The sequence below is a fragment of the Bactrocera latifrons genome, unplaced genomic scaffold (assembly GCF_001853355.1).
Source record: "Bactrocera latifrons isolate USDA-ARS-PBARC rearing strain unplaced genomic scaffold, ASM185335v1 scaffold_28, whole genome shotgun sequence".
In the NCBI taxonomy this organism is placed as follows: domain Eukaryota; kingdom Metazoa; phylum Arthropoda; class Insecta; order Diptera; family Tephritidae; genus Bactrocera; species Bactrocera latifrons.
The window spans coordinates 2,066,133-2,086,020 of record NW_017536407.1 but is presented as its reverse complement, the minus strand read 5'-3'; the positions used below and the strand labels follow the sequence as shown (position 1 = coordinate 2,086,020).

The following is a 19,888-nucleotide window of genomic DNA, read 5'->3' as shown; positions in this document are numbered from 1 at the left end:
AAAAAAATAAAAGAAAAAATAAATTAGCTATTTATTATTTTAAGAAATAATAATCCCACCTTTAAATAGCGGGCATAGCTGTCCTAACGCTCCAATTGGTCCACGTCCGGTGTATTGACCAATTGACAATTCCATAAATAACAGAGGAATGCTGCAGATAAATAAGATAATGCAATAAGGTACTAAGAACACACCTGTAAAAGAAATAAAAAAAATGATAAAATGAATTCAAAGTTAATAATAAAAAAATAAAAAGTATATTAAGGGGGGAGCCTGATTTAGAAGCATCAAAAAATCGATTTTTTTTTACTTAAATCTCTTTAAAAATAATTTAAGAATATGTCCTCAAAGGTTTAGATGAGATGAGAGTCTAGCAGATACATACATACAATATGAGCGATTGGGCAGAAAGCGAAAACTTTGACGCGCGATTTCTCAGTTTTTCATTTTTATGATTTTTCTTAAAAAACTAAACGGATAAAAAAAACTAAACGTCGTATGGAATTAGGGCAAAGTTTATTATCTTTTCATTAAATTTTCTTCTAGTTAAACTAAAAAAACTAAGAAACTTCAAGTTTGAACATTTTTTAAACAACACAAAGTAAAATTTGTTTGGTCAAAAACCACTTTTTTTCAATTTTTTAAAAATTTCTAAAATTTTACACTTTTTTTTTTTTTGGAATTTTGTTAGTTTAACTAGAGATAAATTATTAAACAATATGAATCTCTTTGAATTGATTGTTTCCGATAGAAATTGCGACCTGCATCCTGCCCGTCGTCCGACAAATGCACATGCGAGATGCATTGGATAATTGCTTCCCAAAGGCGGAATATCAAAGATTTCGTATAAAAAAAATTGGTAAATGATGCTTAAATATATAACTATAAACCCCAGAAATTTCGCTATAATCAATTATTTCTTTCATTATCAAAAAAATCCTCAATAAATCGATTTTTTGAAGCCTCTAAACCAGGCTATAAATACACAAACTTATTAAAATCAATTATAATTAAAATAAAAAAATATCACAATAAAGAATTAAAAAAAAATATCAAATAGTGGGTAGTCGAAAAGGTCTGTTCGTATTGCGTCAATAGATGTCGTTGCTGTTATACATCTCCAGTGCTACCAATCACATTGTATCATACCATATAGTGCTGGAAAGCTGAGATTTAAGCTTCATTTAATTAAAAGAAAAATTAAATTCGGGGAAGTTGAAAAAAAAGTTACAGCTGTTCAAAAAGGAGTGACCATAAGAAGAAAAAAAGGCAGAATGCCCCGTTAGCCACCAATGAAATTTGTGAAGTTTATGGAGACGATGCTGTATCATTAGCATAACAATGATTGGGTCGCTTCCGTTCTGGAAATTCCGATCTGAAAAATACACCTCGCTAGGGTGGACCAATCGTTGAAAAAATCGAAGAAATTATGGAAAAGATTGATCAGGACCATCACAAAAGCAGCCCTAACATCGCTAAAAAACTTGACATTCATCAGCAAAAGGTTTTGAACCATTTAAAAAAGGCTGACTACAAAAAGAAGCTCGATGTTTGGGTACTACATGAATTGTCTATCAAAAATTTTGTGCACCGAATTAATATCTGCGATTCTTTGTTGAAACGAAATGAAATCAAAGCACTACTGATCATGATCTTAGCATGGTGAAGCTCAACAAATGATCGCAAAGCCAGAATTGATGCCTCGAAAGGTTATGCTCAGTGTTTGCTAGGATTGGAAAGGAATCATCCACAATCATCTGCTCCAGCCTGATCGAACGATTGATTCTACATTTTACTGTCAACAAGTGATGAGATTGAAGCAAGCAATTGAAAAAAACGGCCAGAACTGATAAACAGAAAGGGCTTCGTCTACCATCAGGATAACGCTAGACCAAACACATCTTTGATGACTCGGCAAGAACAGAGAGAGCTTGGCTGAGAAGTTTTGATGGATCCACCATATAGATCCGACCTTGACGTTGTGAAAAATACTTGTCGCAGTTTTTCAAAAGTTGTACATATTTGGTTCATAAGTTCATTAAAAGTATAAAAAAAATAAGTTTAAGTTTGATTAGAAATACGAAAAGATTTTTTCGACTACCCAATAAACACAAAAAATTCTTAAAATTAAATTATACTTAAATTCAAAAATATTTACAATAAAAAGTATAAAAATTGACTACTATCTAAAACAACAAAAAACTCATTTCAGTTACAGTTATGTTTTGACAAACTTAAAAACTTTCAAACGCACCGTAAAATAATGCCAATGCAGTTTAAAACGAATAAAAATATATTACAGCCTTACACTGCGCACAAACAAACAACAACATATAATCTATATTTCAGTATACTCGTAGTAACACTAAAATCAGTCGTCGAGCGACGTACTTGTATGAGATCTGCCACTCAGCAGTCATTATATATTTGCTTTATTGTTGTACTTTTTATATTTTTTTTTTGCCGTAAGAATTACTTAGATAGTACGTATGAAGATCTTGATGCTACTCACAGCTTACATAGAAGTATATTTATTAGTTTACTTGGATTTTTTTTTATTGCTCTGTAAACATAGGTTTATTTGCCAGTAGCTGTTTCACTCATGACACAATTTCGCTCGCATTTAAGGCCAGCATTTACATGTGTATATAGTTTAGTTTTGACAATATAAGAGTGTTTTTTATTTTGCTGTGATAACGTTTTGTTTTCGCGTCAAAGCTGCCAACTGTTAGCTGTCAGCTGTGGCTGTTGCTTTGAAGGAAATTTCAAATTTCAGCGATTTGACTTTTCGAACTCTTATTTCCACTTGATTGTTGAGGTACACTCACAATTTTCTTTTTCCTTCTGTGAGTTACTTATACTAAAATACGAAAAATTTGTGTATATTTTGTTATAATATATATTTAATATAAACAAGAGTAAATCTTTTAACAAAAAATCTTGGTTTTTACGCCGTGAAAAATTTGGAAAACAAATAAAATGGAAAACTGTATAAACATTGAGAAATATTTGTTTAGACACAAGCGTTATTATTATTTATGTTCGCTAGCGAGTGTCAAAATTTTACGCCTTTTTAATCTTCTTCTTCTTCACTTACTCAAATGATAAGCCTGAGCAATGCCGAAACAAATTAAGCTTCATATTTTAAGTAATATTTATGACCATCCATGAGATACGAGTGGAGATTTGTGTCAACATTTCTTTTTTATTAGTAAAATGCTCGTCAATTAGACTTAAAGACTTCCACCGCCAAAACAAATTGCCGGATGAGATGTGCGAATATCACAAATGTAGTAAAACAAACCAAATATCATTGGTTGTGGTCAACGCTTGAGTCCAGCTCTGCTGCAGACGCCACTTTTCATTAAATTCTGTAATTACTTTTGAGATTTTCTATGAATTTTCGTTTTTGAAAGAATATAAAAAGTTTTGTGTGTTACTGTGTGTTACTTGTGTGCGTACTTAAACTAATGGAAATGTATCTCAACTTGGATAGATTTAAAATGAGCCATGCATCACTAGGGGTATTGCGCCTTCCCTGCTGACACAACGAATCACATAGGCTTAGCACAGTGATAAAATTCAGTATCTTGCTAAGTGCTGTTGAGGCAATGTAATCCCTATTCAGATACATATTGCGTAGTCGAAAAAGTATTTTCGTATTTCTAATCAAACTTCAACTTATTATATCGAAATTTCCAGAACGGAACGAGCATTGTTGATTCTGGAGATACATGTCTGCAACGACATTTCAAGTCCGAAAAGTCTTTTTCTACTACCAATAGATTAAATAGTCTTCATCATACGTCTACATACTGTTATGTATACTAGCAACGGGTGGTCGGGAGTTCAGTTCAGTCAGTTAGTTTGTGAACTTACCACCTCCGCTTTTGTAGCACATGTAGGGAAAACGCCAGACATTGCCCAACCCTACTGAGTATCCTATGCAGGCTAGCACAAACTGCATTTTGTTGGCCCAATGTTGTTGACGTGGCTTCAAATTGGCCGCATCATCAGAGGGATCCAGAAAGCTATCGTTATCATCGTCATCCACGCCGGGCAGGCTGTAAGCAAGAGAGAGAGTAAATAGTTTATTTAATTAAAGTTTCGAAGGTGGTCAATGCAAGGAGGTAAAATTTGAATTTGATGTAAAATATAGTCGGGCATCATTTATGAGTAAAAAAGAACTTTTCACAATCCGCCACAGTAGTATAATTCGAAAGAAGACTGCTAGGTAATATTGATTTCACACTGACAGAAAAAAGAAGTGCTCTGCGTTTTTGAAGTACAGTTTGATGTCGTAATCCATTTTTTGGGTGGGGGGTTGTTACACGGAGAGATAGGCTCTGAGCAAAAGTTCGGACATAAGTCTCTCATTAGCTACATGTCTCTTTACGGCGTCGGAACCCCGATGGTTTGTAATAATGAACTGCCTTAGGAAAACAAACCAAAATTGGATGCAAAACTGGAAAGTTATCTGTATTCTCTATTTGAGAGATCGGCTCAGCTCAAGCTATCTACCGAGCACAAAAAGCTTGACGACTAAGTCGATTAATGGTGCCGAGTTGACAGTCCTTGGCCAGATAAAAATCCGGGTCCTTTCTGATTACTTAAGTCCGACTTTTCTGTTAACGGTCTACACGCACAATCTAGTGCGCTATAAATTAACTCTCAATTCCCAAATAAATGCTATAAATTAAAGTGAAACAAAATTAGAAAAATTAGTTATTGTTATAACCTCAATAGTGAGCTAATTTGGCCACACCAATTGGAGTTCTAAAAAAACTATCTTTTTCCAAATTAGTTTGTTGTTTTTGAATTGTTTTTTTCCACCCCATTCACCTGCAGGCATCGAAGCACAACCAGTTATTGTTAATGAAAATTTAATAAAATACACATATTCCAGCCAAAAACGGTAAATATAATTGGCATGAGTGCGCTTGCGTTCTAGTAATTTTAAATAATGAAAGTGTGACTATTAAAAATTTCCAAGTTTAGTGGCACCCAGTTTTCGAAAGTATACTTCAACATAATGTAATTTAATTTATAATCACACAAGTACTAAAATATCAGATTTCAAACTTGTGTTCACAATTTGTTTATGTATCGGCATTTAAACTCGCAGTTTTAGAGCTTTCAAAGCTTAATAAGGTGATCGTTAGTTTTTTTATACGTACTATTGTTTTAAGAAGCTTTTGTTGTTGTCTTGTAGCTCAGAAAAGATTTTCTTATGAATCTATTAATGGTGCCGACCAAAACTTCGGGCATATTCGTTTTCATAAAATTTCTCGCAGCATTCATTAATTGTTTGCTGACGGTATTTCTTGATTTCTAGAGGACAATTTCGGTGCAACCATATGAAACTTTATTGTTCTGTGCAAATACTTCGAACAAGTTAAAACTTAACCTAGCAATTCCTAGTTCTAAACTTCTATCATCGATTGGTTTGTTTGTTGGAGCTTTCAAAGCTTTCAGAAATTCTTTAGGGAAGATAGTGCTTCGTTTGTTATAAATCTGGTTCCATATTGGTTACGTCTGTATTGTTTCGTTTAAATTAAATCTATGACCATGGATCATAAGGCTGTCTTAGAACACTAGATGTGACCTCTACCTGCACTTCCACTAAAATAAATCTCAACTCCATACCCTAAAGCTGCCTTACTCGTATGTTAGATTAGGTTAATCTGGTAGGCCAATAAGCCACGTATAGACCAGTTTTGTTCCTTTGCAATACCAGATTTAGTTTAGTTGCTAGGTCCAAGAGGCGTAGTCATCCTTTAGGATTAACTATCGATACATTCTCCAAGTATCATACCGTGGGGAGCCTGCATGCTTACAGCGTGGCCTTGCCAATGCGGACAAGTGCCCAAGAGACGCTCCATTGTTTCCTTAGTGCTCTGCTCTAGACATTTCTTGCAGACTGCTAGATCTGAGATCTAAGGCTGCCTTAGAAACACTAGGGAATATTTTTCAAAGCAAGCCCGACAGTCTAGTGTTTGTTCTCTTTGGCTTTAAATATTTCAATGCAAATTGAAAGAACCAACAAAGTTTGCTTTGCTCTGCTTTACAGTCGCCGTTAATAACTTAAGCAAACACTCTCCGATTTTAGAGACTTGCAACAAATATTATTAAGGTTTTTCACACTTATTAATGGGTAAACACTCGGTTGCCAACGTTGAACCAAATACAATGAATGCATAAGAATTTTGTGATGTAATAAGTTGCTAGTGAAAAACATTACCATATCACGTGATGAGAGATAGAAAGGGATCTCAATTATACCCATAAGTTTTATAATTAATTAGTTTTAGTTTTAAAAGTAATTAATACTAAGCACTGAATGCCTAAACAATTAGCGTATGCATGAAATACAATAGCTGATCCTTAAGAAGGTTCTAAGCGAGCAGCGCGCCACAAAAAGGAAATTCTCAGGCCATATTTTATTAATATTTTCTCTGCTGTAGCGACTTTTACTTCAGCTGTGCCGACATTTTGATCAAAAATACATAACTTACATCTTAGCAATGCGATTGAATCGATAATAGTTATATTCCGAATGTTTCGTGGAAGTAGTTTCTATTTCGTTGGTGCCGCGTGGTGTCATTGCTCTGAGCAACTTAGTGTTCGACAAACATGTAATGAACTTATCAAACCACACAAAATCACTGTTGGTGGACTTGTGTTGCTTTTGGCGGTGTTCTGATAGATGTGGTTTTGAAATGTATAACTTTTTTAAACAGAGCCCGTTTTTTTAACGTTTCAAAATATTTCGTAAAAAAAAATTTTTTTGTTAAAAATTTCTTCCTTTAAGGACGCTATTTATTTGCTTTCATTTAGTTTTTGCCATTTTCATCACTTAAAGCTTAGCGCTTCGTGTTTTTTCTTCGATTGCAATTTGGTTTACGCCGTCTGTATCTGGCGCCGGAGCCGTTGGTACTGTAATTTTGAAAATCTTCCGCCTGTCTGAAAACCTCTACAAGGTGTTATTTTCAATTCAACCGATCCAAAATTGCATATGTATGAGTAAGTGCTCACGAAAACATATTTATAATCTCATTTCTCATATTTAAGCTGTTAATTGATAGCTCAAATAAAGTTTAGTCAAATACAAATTATCTGCTGTATTAACTGCAGTTTAAGCAGGTTTAATTTTAGCACACACTTTGTAGATCCATTAAAAATAGTTTGTATAATTAATTTGGAAATATTTGAATGCCGTATATAGTGTTCTATATAATATATATGTACATGATACTGAAAAAATAATTTAAGTTGCTGATTTCCTTTTATACTAAAAATAATCGTTGTTAGACGAATTACTCTCTCGTTCCATACAGTGGTGGGTTTTAGGACGCTGATTCCTTGAATTTCTTATTTAGTATAAAAAATTTCCGTCCAATGTCAGTTTAAAAAACTATAAATGTTTCTTAGAAACTTCCACGAGGACGCCGTAAGATTCCTTTTTGTTGTCTATACTCTACAGGTTATCGATTCTTTGCTGTAGAATGCTAATGCTAGGGGATCGCTTATGTTCTGAATAATATTTCCATACCAAAGTAGACACAGACCTTTCTTCACTCATACACCTTTCCAAATCAAAATTAACACTTTCGAACTACTACCACTTTGTGATCTTATTGCCATCTGGATAATATTTTTTCAGCGTCGTCCCGTTGACTTTCAATGAGGTGTTAAAATTATGCTTGCGGAATCACAAATATTTGCGCATAAAACTTTTTTATTGAAGATTCATTAGCTTAATTTAGTCTTTGATAGCATAAATAAACTTTCTCACATCAATAACATGGTACGAAGCACACGCGTAAGCTATTTTGCTTTGAATCAATAAAAAATATGTTTGTGCTAAAAATTTGCCAGATGACCATAAAAGTTTAAGCACAACGAACAGATGATAAGAGAGGGTATTCACAAGCCCATATACTATGTGATTTCAAGCAGTGAGTCCCTTTTGAGACCAATTGACTTTTAGGTTGAGCTTCGGCGGGTTAAGAAGATCAATCTATTTTTAAAATGTATATGTATTTGCTTAGTAACTCGAGAATCGTTGGCATAGCTGCACCTACCTCCACCGGAGTTTTACTACGCTTTATCACATAGTCAACGTTTCAGCTTAGCTCAATTTTTTCTTCCTGTTAAAAAGTTTTAATTAAAAATGCTTGCTTCAACTTTTCTTCATGGTATAGTGAGTTTTGAATCACCCCGGAACACTCCAAAAGTAGACCGATAGGGACAGCAAACGATGCCATTTTTTTCCCGCTCTTTTAACATTTATCTTCAGTAAGGTTTCGTATTTCATCATGGAAAGATATACGATCCAACAAGATGTCCAAATAATTAAAATCCGAAATTCGGAGGAAGTAGAACAACTTTAAGAAAGCTACGTCCAATTTATGGTCGTCATAATCGTGGAAAGATTTGAATACACAGGCACACAAAATTTGCCCGTGCCAGTTAAATAAAGAAGTCCCCGTAGTGTTGAGAATATTGCCATTGCAATATTGCCCGGTTTTGGTGCAGTTTATGGGCCGTACTTCTTCCGTGATGATCAAAACCGGCACGTTATAGAAAACGCTACCGCTCAATGAAAACCGAGTATTTATGGTCCGAATTGTATGATATGGACTTGGAAAATATGTGGTTCCAACAGGACGGCGCCACAAGGCACACAAAGAATGTCACAATCGATTTATTGAGAAGCAAGTTTGGTGATCGTATTATCTCACGAAATGGCCAAGTCAATTGGCCGCCTCGGTCATCCGATTGACGCCGTCAGTCTATTTCCTGTGTGACTACTTCAGTTCTATGCCAACAAGCCAACGAAAGAAGTGCTAAGAAGTTTCCGCCTCCTCTTCTTATACACAGCTTCTACAGCGGGTATCCGGTAAAATTCTCAACGTTACAGAGTGGACGCCAATTGGCCAATAATCTGTTTAAATCCTCGCAACTACGGAGACGTTAGCCTTGAGTCAAAGATTACATTGGATCTCTTGCGATCGACCTTGCGCCAAAGGATCCAGCTACAGCGAAAGAGCTGGTCAAGCTCCCGCGGACCAGCTATCCAGTAAAAGAAAGCACCATGAGAGCAGCGTACCCACTCTATGATATAAAAAATCTCATATGAGTGGCTCGGTGCCATTTATAACGAGTTTGGGCATTCCTAAACCAGCATTGAATACATGGTTAGTTAGTACATCGATCTCGTCTTAACCTAACCTCATATATGAACTGAAACAATTTCAATTGGAGATCAAGCACCCAGCACCCGTTATACGGTAACAGCAAATACTACTTTGCAATTTAATCGACGAGATTGCTTTTACACCAATATTAATAAAGAGTGACTAAATATTTAGATAATCCATTACGAAACATATAGTAGATGCATGTATATATGTATATACACACAGAGCTAATTATCACAAATAGAAGTAATTATCGTGCATACACGTGCACAACATATCTATAACTGTACACAACAACAACAACACCGAGTATATAGAGAAAGAAGCTCGAACAACAAATATGATATACATATGTATGTAAATGGCTTATAGATTTGCATTTGCCTTTCTAAGTTCGACTACTCATACTTACGGCGGCGTCGGTGGATGCACCATGTTGAATAGTTCATGCGGTGTATGCGGCACACGTCTTATCACTAATCTACGTCCATCCGTCGAACCGATGCCAATCGATGCTAATGAGCGGACCGACGTCACATCCGAATAAATTTGATTGGCCACGTGATCGCCATAGATGAATGAGGAACTCGCACTTAAATCTTTACCCGAATGGCTGGGTCGCAAATAATGTTGCTGTTGTTGTTGCTGCTGCTCAAGAAGTTCGTAATGTGCCAGCGCTTCGGCAAGATGATCCTGTGAGCCCGGTATATAAGCTGCAATATAAAAGAAGTTGTCAGAAAAGTGGCATGTTGAAGATAATGGAAATAGGTTTGATATGAAGAGCCCAAAAGTATATACGGGAGCGTTATCCATTAGAGCCGACTAATAAAGCTTTGGAATATCTCCGCAGTTGAGACAAAATTTGTTTTTTGATTACATAAAATATGTTCCAATGAAAGAACCAGGTTCGAAACAGATAGTCCTCAAACGATAGAGTTGGTTTCGGCCCAAGACGCCCAATGATTTTAGAACCATACAAGAACTATACATGAGTATTCTTGATACTATTTAGATTATTTAGATCCTCAGTCTGCTTGACAATTTGCTAGTATTGGAAACGTTTTTGAAAGGTTTATATGGAGGATCAAAAAACGGGGTAGTGAGCGACACCAATAAGTGCTGATTGATAAGACTTGAAGATATATGTATCTGTACATAAGGCGAAATTTATTTGTTGATGTGTACCAAAGATGAAAATTATGGCGAAGCTTGTATAGTACATTAAATATGTTCTAAATTCACATTGAAAGAACCAGGGTCGAAATCAATATTCCTCTAACAAGAGAGAGTAGCCGATTTGGGATCAAGAAGAAAAGTGGCTTTAGAGCCACAAAAATAACTCTATTTAATTGTTTATTCGGTTTGTACCGACCGAGTGGCCACTGGACTTAACTAAACTAATTCCTCTTATTATTCGTATTAATTCCTCACCTGACACCACAGATCTCGTGCTGCTTCTCTCACTTCGCCCACGTGAAAATCCCTGCAGATATGGGGACGTCTCACTGTTTGCCAATGCGCTACGGTAAAAGGGATGCACAGCTGTTACTGAGGGTGCTGTCGCTGCTGTAATCAGCGTCGCAGTCGAAGTAGATAGCGGCGTTTGTGCGCCGGCTATTGTGTATGATGGCGCAAGTTTCGACACGGATTTAATAGAACTGATTGCCGTTGCCTTGTCGGGGTGAAGTGTTGCATCGTAGACAGGCACACCGCTGCCGTCAGTGAAATCGCCACTATACCGATCATCATAACCGCCACAACCCTCCGATTCGCAATCCTCAATTGTGAATGTCACGCCAGCTGAATTATCGTTAAGCAACGCTGCTATTGTTGCTGGTGTTTTAATATTAGTCGGCTGATGAACTACATCCGATTGTGATTGTGCTGCTGATCGTGTTAATGATGTTGCGGGTGTTGAATGAGTCGCAGAGTGTGGTGTTTGCTTTGACTGATTAACTGCGGTTGACACCCCACTCAACAGGGTGGGGTGCGGTGCAGCCGCAGTTGCCATACCGGACAACTGACGCGCCACCGATCGAGGACGTTGTAGTGCCTGCTGCTTTAGTTGTTGACTCGAGGCAGGCGTCTTCTGAATTGCGGCGGCCAGTGTGGACAATGAGCTCGCAGAGATGGTGGGTCGAAATGGGAGTCCCACTGCTTCCTTAGCACTGCTGCTGGGTGTTGGTGGCGATGAGGGTATGATAATGAATTTATGCGAACGTGAAGAGGGTGAACGTATAAGACGCGTCTGTTCGTCGCCGCTCTCCGCACCGCTATCCGAGATTTGACTGAGTCGAAAGTTGTGCGATGTCTGTTTGCCAATCTGCGCGAGGGTAGGTGTCGGCGTAGTCGTCGTCGTTGTTGTAGTGCGATCTTTCGCCGCTGTTACGGTGGCAGTAGTGTTATTGCTGGATTTGTTTGTGGCAGAATTGATTTTAATTTGCTTTTTGGCACTTGAAGAAGTGCTCGGCTGCTCAGCGGCTGTGGCATCCATGTTGATAATGTAGTTACTGTTTTGACTTCTGTTGGAATTGCCTGATTTCTGCGTACTGTCTCTGACCCCGCATTTGGCTTAATACTTTCACAATGTGCGCACTCTCACTTTTTTCTCATATGAGATTTTTTATCAAACTGTAATTGCCATCGCGTTGCACAAAGCTTTTCATTTAAATTTGCTTAATTCTTGCACGAAGCATATCGCTGCGAACGGTAAATTTATTATCTCACTTGATTATGCCGCGTGATAAATTTGAGGTCACACTTTTGCATATGAAAATATAATATTATAGTGAAGTACTATAAGAATAAATAATTTTAACTCGAGGTAGCTAATTTTAAATATCTTGTGATAAAAAATAAATAAAAACGGTTTATCTTTTTGACGACCACTTTCTTATCGCCACTTAATTCACTTAAGATTAAGTTGGCAATCGTACACACAGTACACCTACAGTTGGTCAAAAAAGTACCTAACACGTCAAATCGCGCATATGTATCCGTGAGTTTTTCCTTATTTTGCAATTCGGTATCGCAAATTGTGCGAATTATGTTGAAGCTTTAATCATATTTCACTAATTCTTCCATAAAGAAATGTCTCGTCGTCTCACAGAGATAGTCGTATCTCGGCTTGGTGACCATTCTACGATTACATGTGTAATGTAAATATGCAAAAAATCAGTACAGTAGTGTTGATCTGTCAAAACGACAGACTTTTGTGACTTAATTAATTCTGCTAAATTTTTTTTTGAGTTTCGAAATCTGAAAGGAAAGCCAGTCGGCAATTGTCAAAGTGGGTAATGAACTTGAACTACAAGTGGTGACTATTTTACTATTGTTCAAGTCGAATAAATCATACTGCTATGTGGTACATACAGAGGCCTAGACGATGACATCTGATAAGTCGGCTTTACCTGTTTTCGAGAGCAAGGATCCGCGGAGGATTTTCGGTTCTTTATGCTTTGGAAACGACGAATATCACAGTCGATAGAACGATGAGCTGTATGAGACTTACGACGACATAGTTTAGCGAATTAAGAGACAACTCGTACTCTGACTAGGTCATGTTGCACGAAAGGATGAAAACCCTCCAGCGCTGAGAGTATTCGACGCACTACTCGCTGGGGGAACTAGAGGGAGAGAAAGAGCTCCAATCCGTTGGAGAGATCAAGTGGAGAAGAACCTGGCTACACTTGGAATTGACGCTAAAGAGCGAAAAGGAAAAGTGGCGCTGTCGTAAAATCGGCTATAACCGCCTAAGCGGAGTCTACACCAATAAAGAAGATGAAGAAATAATAGATGTACGGGTTAGGACCTTGTTAATCTATCCTCTACTATGTTAGATTACAAATACAATTGCGGAGGAGTTCAAGACGCGACTTATAACACAAAGGTCAAATATGAATGTTCGAGAAAATGTTTCAATCTCGTAGATTTATCATCTCGAAATTTATCATTCACGAAATTACTTAAATTCTGTAGTAAATGTACTGGAGATTACAACATTATTGGTCTGAGTGTGCTCGTATTTCGACAACAGGTTTTGGTTGGAAGACTTCTGATATTTGCTGAGCCTTATTGTCTATTAAACTTCATAGATTGATCTTGTTGCATATTTGTACCATATGATTCTTAATGTCATACCTAGTGGCATCTTTGACGAAATTACTGAAATCCTGTAGCAACTGTATGAAGGATCGCAACATCATTGGCCTGAGTTAGTTCATATTTCGACAGCGTGTTTCAGTTGGTATAACTTATAATATTCCTATATTCGTTGAGCTCTAACCTCTATAGGACCGCTCAGATTGTCTATGCAGCATATAATCTGAGTTATCCCGATCGATCTTGAGCATTTTTTCAGATATGATACGTAGGTTTATGTAAAATTTATTATTTGTTATTAAAATGCTTCTAACTTCAAACTATGTATGACTCCCAACAGTGCTAAGCACTTAATAGCACAGCTTTTCTCAGAAAACTCGTTAAAACTAAGTGTCTTTAAAATTTATACGAAGCAATATTATTAAAAAAGGTGTGGTCTAAAGCTGTTGAATTGTTCCGACTGTTCCGACCTAAGGTGGCGCCTATATTTCAAAAAAACTGTATACAGTTTTACAAACCGTTATGTCATATGCACGTAAAAAAAATGTTTGAAGTGTAGAAGCTTACAGAGATATTTGCTACCTTAAAGCCAGCTCTTCAAACAAATACCCATATAAATGCATCATATATATGCTTAAGGCTGAAGCTCTTTAGTCTCTCCGAAAGGCGCTGAGTTCGCTCGTTTGTACGATTGTGCCGTTATAATTGATAAACAATGTTAATTTTTTATTTACACTTGTTTTGTTTAATTACTTTTTCAACTTTCGTATGTTTTAGCTGCGTGACTAAAAATTGGCACATACGTATGTCAATAATCATCAATTACGTCACTAACACGAAATGTGTGTTTCCCGATAAGTAGATGACGCACTGATGTCAACCGTGTCAAGCAATTGCTCAAACGGACGGTACACAAGCTCGAATGATCTATGTATGCATGTATACTGGCATTCTTTTATAAAGAGTGGTTCATTCACGCCATGAGTTAAATTTATATGAATGAGAAAACGAGAATTTTATCTATTGAACAGTGGGGGATTTTAAAGCGATATTAAATTTCGGACTCGCGGTAATGTAAAATTTGCTTTTTCACTTGGTTTTTATCACAGTGAAATTCTACGCAAAGGAGGTGGTCAGAATTTGTCGACTATGAACTTTTCTTTCAGTAACATTCTGCACAAAGTGCCACAACAAGAACTGAGATATTTGTTTTTTTCACTTCGCAATTCGCTTTTTCGTATAGTTGGTGAGATCGTACGCAAATGTTTAGCAGTTTTCATTTAATGCCCACGCAATTTGATCTCCTTCGCTTGGAGGTCATTTATTAGGAGTTCAAATTTATTAACTCATTGGCTGGATGGAGGCGTATCACCGCGAAATGTCATAAATTACACACTCACTTACAACACACATTTACTAAACTAATAGAATAATTGATATTTTGAGTGCTTTTATGCAAATTCATTAACCGCTTAAACACTATGCAACCAGGTCGAACGCTACAGCTGGCTGTATATCGAATTTTAAAGAGATCTTTATTCAAATGAGAGAGTTCAGATATTTAGTTATATTGACGTGGAAGCCATCTAAGCACTGGCCAGGCACGGTGCTTGCTTTTCTTATATAGAGCCAGCTGCCAGGCAGCTTCTTTTGAAGTTAGAATTGTCTTTAGTTTTCTTCTTAATTCGTGATTATTATCATAATTTCGTTTTCAAACAATAACAAGTGGTCATATTTGCCACTGATTATGATGCTATGAGCTGTATGAAGGATTCAGTCTTCTCCTTAGAAAATATGTATATAAATGATAAACATGACGAGCTGAGTATACTTAGCATGTCCGTCTGTCTATCTGTATACATACATATAAGCGAACTAGTCCAGTAGTTTTTGAGATATCGCTTTGAAATTTTCTTATCTTCAAGAAAGTTGGCATTGGTTACTATCCAAGGCAATGGTGCAGTCAACATTTCGCTACTTCTTATTTTATTTGAAATATTTGCCGCCCGAACAGTATTGACTTCATATGTCGACTTTTTTAACTCTTCAAATATTATTGTTATTAACATAAAAATGCAAGCATTTAATTCGAAAGCTGTGCTTGTTCTAATAATAATTCATATTTTGTCGCTGCTGTAGGAAATATCTTTTTGAACATTTTAATAAACTTCCTCACTGAATATTTTTTAGTTGCAAAATTAGCAGCTTTAATATACATTTTTTATTTTATAAATCTCTATGTGCGTAAATATGTAATTTGCTGGTATCTAAATTTGCATATTATGAAATAATTACAATAACTACAACTGTGAAGCTTGTTTGTGATAAACGTGATGCTTTAACGATTAATATCGTTTAATGAATTAATAAACGGCTTGTAAATAAATAATAAATATCCATAACAAGCACGTGTACAACGTAAGGAGGGCTGTGGAACGCTACCACACACCTTCATTGAATACTTTTTGTTGTAAATAGCAAAATATTATTGTAATCTACTTACAATTCATTTGAATAAAGAATAGCTATTTATTTGTACGCTTGAATTGCTTGAAGTGTTCGTTTTATGAGTGATTAACTACAACAGGCTTCTTAATGGTTTCTGTGATTAATCATTTGTAGGTCGGTACTGTATTGTTATTGTTGTTGCTTAATATATTACGAGTTTAAAAATACATTTGGCTTCGAAATTCGCGCTAAAAATTAGGCATCTAAGCTACGTGGCATTTTTTAATCTAGGTTTGATAATTTTTATAAGCTTTTATTGAATTATAAGTCCGTTAAGGGTTCTCTGGCGCATCTAATATTAAAAATTTGGTAATTAAGAATTACTTTTTATTGGAAGAAGAGAGCAAATGTCGGTTCGAAAAAAATGTTTGTTTTTTGAGTTTTTAAATCAAATGAAATTGTGTAATGAAGAAAAAAATTAAAAGTTTTAATCAGAAATGTGTACCAACCGATCAAATTTGAACTGGATTAGTGCATTTATGGTAAACTGGTCCATTTATTCATACAAGCTGCTTTCCAAAGTAAACAGGCCTTTTTGGTTCTAGCGCCCCCCAGGTGGCGCCATCGTCGTATATATCGTGCGATAGAATCTGCAGTATGTTTGTGTTATCGGTGCGAAAATGAAAATTTTGTTTTAAGATTGGTGAAATTTTTACCGAACGTTTTAATTGATAAAACAAGTTTATGGCGATGATTGCCTATCCCGTAGCAGAGTGCACGAGTGATTTCAACGTTTTCAAAGTGGTTATAATTGGCATAAATGACGATCAACATGTGATCATCAGAAATTCCATCGAAACTGTGCGTGCTCATCATTGAAATTCATGGAAATGGAATTGAACATCTCCAAAACATCGAATTATCGCATTTTGACGAAAAGGGCTTACGAAAAGTGTATGCACGGTTTGTTCCGCTCGATTATTTGACCAAAAATCACATTTTAGCCATTAAACACTCCCCATTTTCAGCTTATATGGCACCGTGCGACTTCTTCCCTTTCGGAAAAATGCATTTGCCAATGAAAGGTAAGCGTTATGCAGACGTAGAGGCCATTCAAAAGGCTGGCGGCCATGCCGGCCAACGAGCTACCACATTCGTTCGACAAGTCCGGTTTACTTTGGAACGCATCTTGTATGTACATATATAGTTTTGTGTCTGTTCTGTTCTCTTCGAAAATCGTATTTATAAGATTTGAAGCCATGTGATCTTCCAGAGAGCAGAGAATGAGCAGATAAGGCCATAAAAATCAACCAGCTGAAGAGTGATTGATTTAAGGGCGCAATTTTTTCAGCAGATATGGATGCCTTATATTAAAAGGTTTTTTGTTTTGATTATATGATTAACGAGATTATAAATGTTAGACATACATATAATATATTAAAATTCGAAACGGAAAATAACACTTGTCATAATTCAAAAAATAGGCTGCTAAAATGCTGAATTATATATTTTATACAAAAAATCATCATATAGAACTCATTCAGAGACCGCAAAAGTTGAGTCAAAATAATCAACCCGATAAATTGAGAAGAGTCAAAGATATTGGCGCCGCATAAATTTGCTTATGTATGTACTCTTCTTGCATACAGCGTTTACCAATAGAAATGGCGTGATTTTGATAGCGCCGTACGGCCATGTTGTCACCGATTTGTGTCAAACTTCGTCAGTGTATTCAGTAATGTTTGCCATTTAATCCTGCCGCGTTTCACTTTGATACAACACTTAGAATTTAGAATAATTATCCAAGATTAGTATGAAAATTCACGTTCTTCGGAAAATGCAAAAATTATATTCTCAGATGAGGCACATTTCTGGCTTAATTGCTTCGCCAATAAACAAAACTGTAGCTACTGTAGTTAGTAAAATCCTCGTGTGGTTCAGTAAACGCAATTGCATGCCAAAATGTGATTGTTTCGTGTGGATTGTGGTAAGCCGGCATTAGCGGACCTTACTTCTTTTGAAATGTGGAAAGAATGCCCGCCAAAATCTTGCGTTTAACGACTCTAGATTGTTTTCTCTAGGCGTGTGTTAAATCAAAGGTTACGCCAAAGAATTAGCGAGGCTTGAGAAAATGGAAGACAGCATTCGGCGTACTGTAGCCGAAAATTCCAGCCCAAAACGTGGCAACGCGCCAATGAAAATTGGCGTAAACGGTTGGGGAAATGAAAATGCAGCTGTGTCGGCCATTTGACCGTCACTTTCTTTGAATCACAAGAAAATAGAACCCAATTTGTCTAAATATTAATATTTTATTTCATTTTGACATCACGTCGCTCTTGTTGGTAGACCCTGTATGCATCATTCGTGTATATTTCAGCTGAAATTGATACTTTTATGCTTCTACGATTTAATTAGTTCCACTTTTACGGATTTTTCAACAACTATTATGCCTGTGTTTGTATGCAAAAATGATTTTCCCAATTGTTCACACTCATACATTGAAATTCCCGACCAGCTTAACGGTTTCTCATGCAAAGTGATGCTTTAAAAACTCATTTTTAATTTATTGATTTTAACGAGCAATTGCTGTTATTACGAAAATTCGATGCGCACACTGCAAATTTTCGCACGACATACTTATAATTAAATTATTTGCATTTCCACTAATTTGCATAATTTGCATTGGCCGCGCTTTTTATTGCCACAAATGCATAAATGGCACACAAACAGAAATATTGTACAAAGAATATTGTTAAATATAGAGTGTCACACGAATGCGTTACAAAAACCACAACGGACTGCGATGATATTTGATTAAATTAGCTACACCGGCACTGCTTTCAGATTTCCGCAACAACAACAATGCGCACGATCACTTCACATTTAATATGCAGAATTGTGTAGTTCTTGTTATTATACGCGCTGAATTGGTCAGTAATAGCACAATTATGTGTGTATGTATGTTTCGAAATATTTAAACGAGCTGGGCGTGTTAACGGTACAGCACAGCGCACGTGCCGTGATCACTCAGCTGCATGCGTGTGGTCTTTTCCAGCGTTTCCACATTTTTAATCAAATATTTTCATAAAATATTTAACTGAAAGTTATTTCTGAAAAAAAAAAAAAACGTTCTTGTTTGTTTTTTTGTTTTTATTTGCCTTGCTACTTCGCATTATCGGCACACATTTCACTTTTCCGCAAACGTCGTTAAATTGCCAAGCGTCTTGCCTTTGACATTGTAATTTGTATTTTACAAAATTTGCTGTTTATTAATATTACTTTTTTTCGTCGCAACAAAACACTTGCGCTACTCGCCGTCGCTGCTGTCGCTTACTTTAGAATGAAACCGCCGCGTTAAAAGCTTCAGCGTACCGCTCACAAGCGCTGTCAAATGTCAACTGAATCGTTGTCGCTGTCCCAACGACTTTTTTGCCTATGTCGTTTATAACATATAGTAAAAAAAATGCAGCAATAACAACATATAAAGACGTATCTAGATAGTAGTATACATATATACAAATATAACCACAAAATTTAACGCAGAGCGTAACACTCGTTGAAGCGTGTTTTTTTACTATAGACCTACCTATATATGCCCATAACTAGGTATTTGTTGCACAGCTCTACAGCGGCGGATTTATACATTTTACGGGAAGTCTATATCTAAAGAATCGATGGTCATGAGTTCAATATCGCGTGATATACCCAAATTATTGCAGAAGATGTTGTTTCTTCCAGTCCGTGAAGCGTCAGGCGTTCAGAACCCGCAAATATATTGTGTTATGAGTCAGCAGAGATTCACCTTGAAACCAGCAAAAATGTACCAGGGGTCCGATTTTATCTGACAAATGTATTTATACATATATGGAAGTTATATATTGATCGAAAATCAGTCTTTTCTATGATTTTAAATTTAGCCTCGGCTGGTATTAGAACCTAGAACCTAGCTGGTCTTATTCTAGGTTGCGACGACTGCTAAAGTCCTTCTAACCCTACACATCTGACTGCTCTCCCCATATAGTCCGACCCCGTCGGAATAGCACCTTTCTTAGGCCTGCCGTTGGATGACGTCGACGACAACTTACGCGCGCGATTTCCAAGCACTGAAGGAGTCTCCGAAGGCATTCTCCGGAATA

General features: G+C 36.4%; 1 protein-coding gene across 5 annotated transcripts in view; it reads right to left on the bottom strand.

Moving 5' to 3' along the window:
• Positions 1–19,131, bottom strand: part of LOC108970049 (sodium- and chloride-dependent GABA transporter ine) — a 26,629-nt gene extending 7,498 nt beyond the window's left edge. Inside the window, exons 1-5 of one of the 5 annotated variants that reach the window (XM_018935157.1) lie at positions 19,087–19,131; positions 10,635–11,903; positions 9,616–9,916; positions 3,880–4,064; positions 60–194 (exon numbers count right to left, since the gene is read on the bottom strand). In XM_018935157.1, the coding sequence (XP_018790702.1) occupies positions 60–194; positions 3,880–4,064; positions 9,616–9,916; positions 10,635–11,697 (1,684 nt within the window). In that variant the 5' untranslated portion in view covers positions 11,698–11,903; positions 19,087–19,131. Of the gene's footprint in view, positions 1–59; positions 195–3,879; positions 4,065–6,515; positions 6,919–9,615; positions 9,917–10,634; positions 11,975–19,031 lie in introns of those variants that run through there. The other 4 variants (XM_018935154.1, XM_018935155.1, XM_018935156.1 and 1 more) reach the window with 4 other exon arrangements.
• Positions 19,132–19,888: the final 757 nt, after the last annotated feature.